Here is a 2,228-nt window from a genome sequence, read left to right as displayed (position 1 = left end):
CGTGCTGTGTCCCTTCCTCACAGACCTACTCGGGTCTCTTCTGCGTCACTGTCAACCCCTACAAGTGGCTGCCGGTGTACAACCCCGAGGTGGTGTTGGCCTACCGAGGCAAGAAGCGCCAGGAGGCCCCTCCACACATCTTCTCCATCTCTGACAACGCCTATCAGTTCATGCTGACTGGTGAGTGCTTGATTTTCTTTACAAACTCTTATCTGTAAACACTCACAAAGGAGAAAAAGTCTTTTCAAGGCAAAGTAGTTCAACTTAATGGTGTTGTGAGGTTCATGGTCTCTTGTCATTGGAAATAATGAAGACTTCCCTTTGATTGGAGAGGATCATGTTAGAGACCGTTTAGTCTAACCTGTTATCCACAAGTTCATTCTAATGTGATGCACCTGCAAGTGCTGAGGGAAATGGAGGACATCATATCTTGGCCTCTCTCATTCACCTTGGAATGATCATGGAAGTCAGAAGATGTGTGTGAGGACTAGGAGAAAGCAAGTACCACAAGTCTTCAAAAAGGGCAAAAAAGAAGATCCAAGGAGCTACAGGCCTGTCAGCCTCACCTGAGTGTTGGAATGGCTAATCCTAGGCTATCTCTAAGAATGCAAAATACAAGAGGTTGATAAAGGGTAGTCAGCATGGATTAACGAAAGGGAAATTATGCTTAACCAACCTGATTTCTTTCTACAATGGGGCAATTGCATGGAGACATGAGGGGAGAGCACTGGATATTGTCTACCTGGATTTCAGCAAGGATTTTGATGCTGTTTTTCATGATATCCTCATAGGCAAACTCAAAGAGTGAGGGCTGGACAAGTGTACGGTGAGCTGGATTGAATACTGTCTGAATGGCACAGCCTCAAAGGGCTTTAAAAGGGCTTGTTCTGGGCCTTCAACTGTTAACATTTTTTAAAATAATCTGGAAGTGATGAAAATATTTCTGATTTGACAAAGTTCTTAAGGTCAGCAAAACTTAAGTATAATAATAAAGAATTTCAGGGGGACTTTATTACATTAAGTTCTTATTCAGTGAAGTTTCAAGAATTTTTTGTGAACATGAGTGTAAAACAAATGCCACTGGGGGAAAAAACCCTCATTGCCAAGAACTTTTATAAGTATCTTCTAATACTGTTTCAAAATTTTGTCTCAAGGATTATAAATCTGGAAAATAAAAAGCTGAAACCTGGATATCACTGAGCAAGAAATAGAGACCAAAACAGAAAGCATTACTATATGCAAGGGGTATCTGTACCTGGTCTGCCATATGCATTTTCAGGCTTCCTTCTTCACAAAAGAATGTAGTAAAGTGGAACTGGTCAAGAGGAAGATAAAAAGGTTTCCTAAAGGTAGGATAGGCTGTGTTGGTAACTCTAGGAAGAAGGTTTTTATTGCTTTATAAAATTATGCATGGCAAAGAGAAGAAGAATAGAAAAGACAGAGTATATAATGAAACAAGCTCAACACCAGGATCATATTTTTTCCTTCATTATTATGTGGTTAAAAAATGGAGCATAACAATAGAACACAAAAAATAGTGAGCATGGGTTAAGAAAGAAAACAGACAAAACTGTGGGAAACAAACTCAGCTCAAGCTATTGAAAAGAGATGCATTAATTCTAGCTCTGGAAGTACCGAAATTCCAATATTATAGAGTAGACTATGCTGGCAAAGGTTACTACATGTTTGTGATATTTCTCTAATTTTATTTCATCAACAATCAATTGGAAACCAACATAAAAACCATCCAGAGGGTGTTGAAGCCTGATCAGGAGTGGTTGTTCCTATGAAATGAAGTTTATGAGAAGCACATGCTCCAGTGCAATTTAGCTTGCTGACAGATCATTTAATCAGTAACTCTACAAAACTGATCCTTAGTTGGAATAATTTTCATTAAAAAAATGAAGTGTGACAAGAAGGAACTATCCAGAAAAAGAAGTGAATGTATGCAACACAAGACACAATTGTGGTGGTTGAGATATCAGCTTCCCACATGCAGCTGTGAACATCAAAATATTCAAAATTAGTGAAGGAATATGGGTTTATGAAAGAAATTAGCTGCCTATTGCCACTGCATTTATAATAATTTCTTCTTTTCTGCCTCTTTCACAGATCGGGAGAACCAGTCCATCCTGATCACGTACGTACACCCCCTGCGCGGGTCCCTGCGGGGCTGCCCGGTGCCAGGGGACCTCCTGCCTGACCACGCACCCTCTGCTTCTCTCTTG

At 40.1% G+C, this 2,228-nt stretch overlaps 1 protein-coding gene across 1 annotated transcript in view; it reads left to right on the top strand.

The window, feature by feature from the left end:
• LOC117245273 (myosin heavy chain, skeletal muscle, adult-like) overlaps window positions 1–2,228 on the top strand; it is a 3,106-nt gene that overhangs the window by 544 nt on the left and 334 nt on the right. The window contains exons 2-3 of the mRNA XM_033518802.1: window positions 18–180; window positions 2,113–2,216. Of these exons, the coding sequence (XP_033374693.1) occupies window positions 18–180; window positions 2,113–2,216 (267 nt within the window). The remainder of the gene's footprint in view (window positions 1–17; window positions 181–2,112; window positions 2,217–2,228) is intronic.

Source organism: Parus major, chromosome 18 (assembly GCF_001522545.3).
Source record: "Parus major isolate Abel chromosome 18, Parus_major1.1, whole genome shotgun sequence".
NCBI lineage: Eukaryota > Metazoa > Chordata > Aves > Passeriformes > Paridae > Parus > Parus major.
Note: the sequence above shows the minus strand (reverse complement) of the source record. Positions and strands in the feature narration are given on the sequence as shown.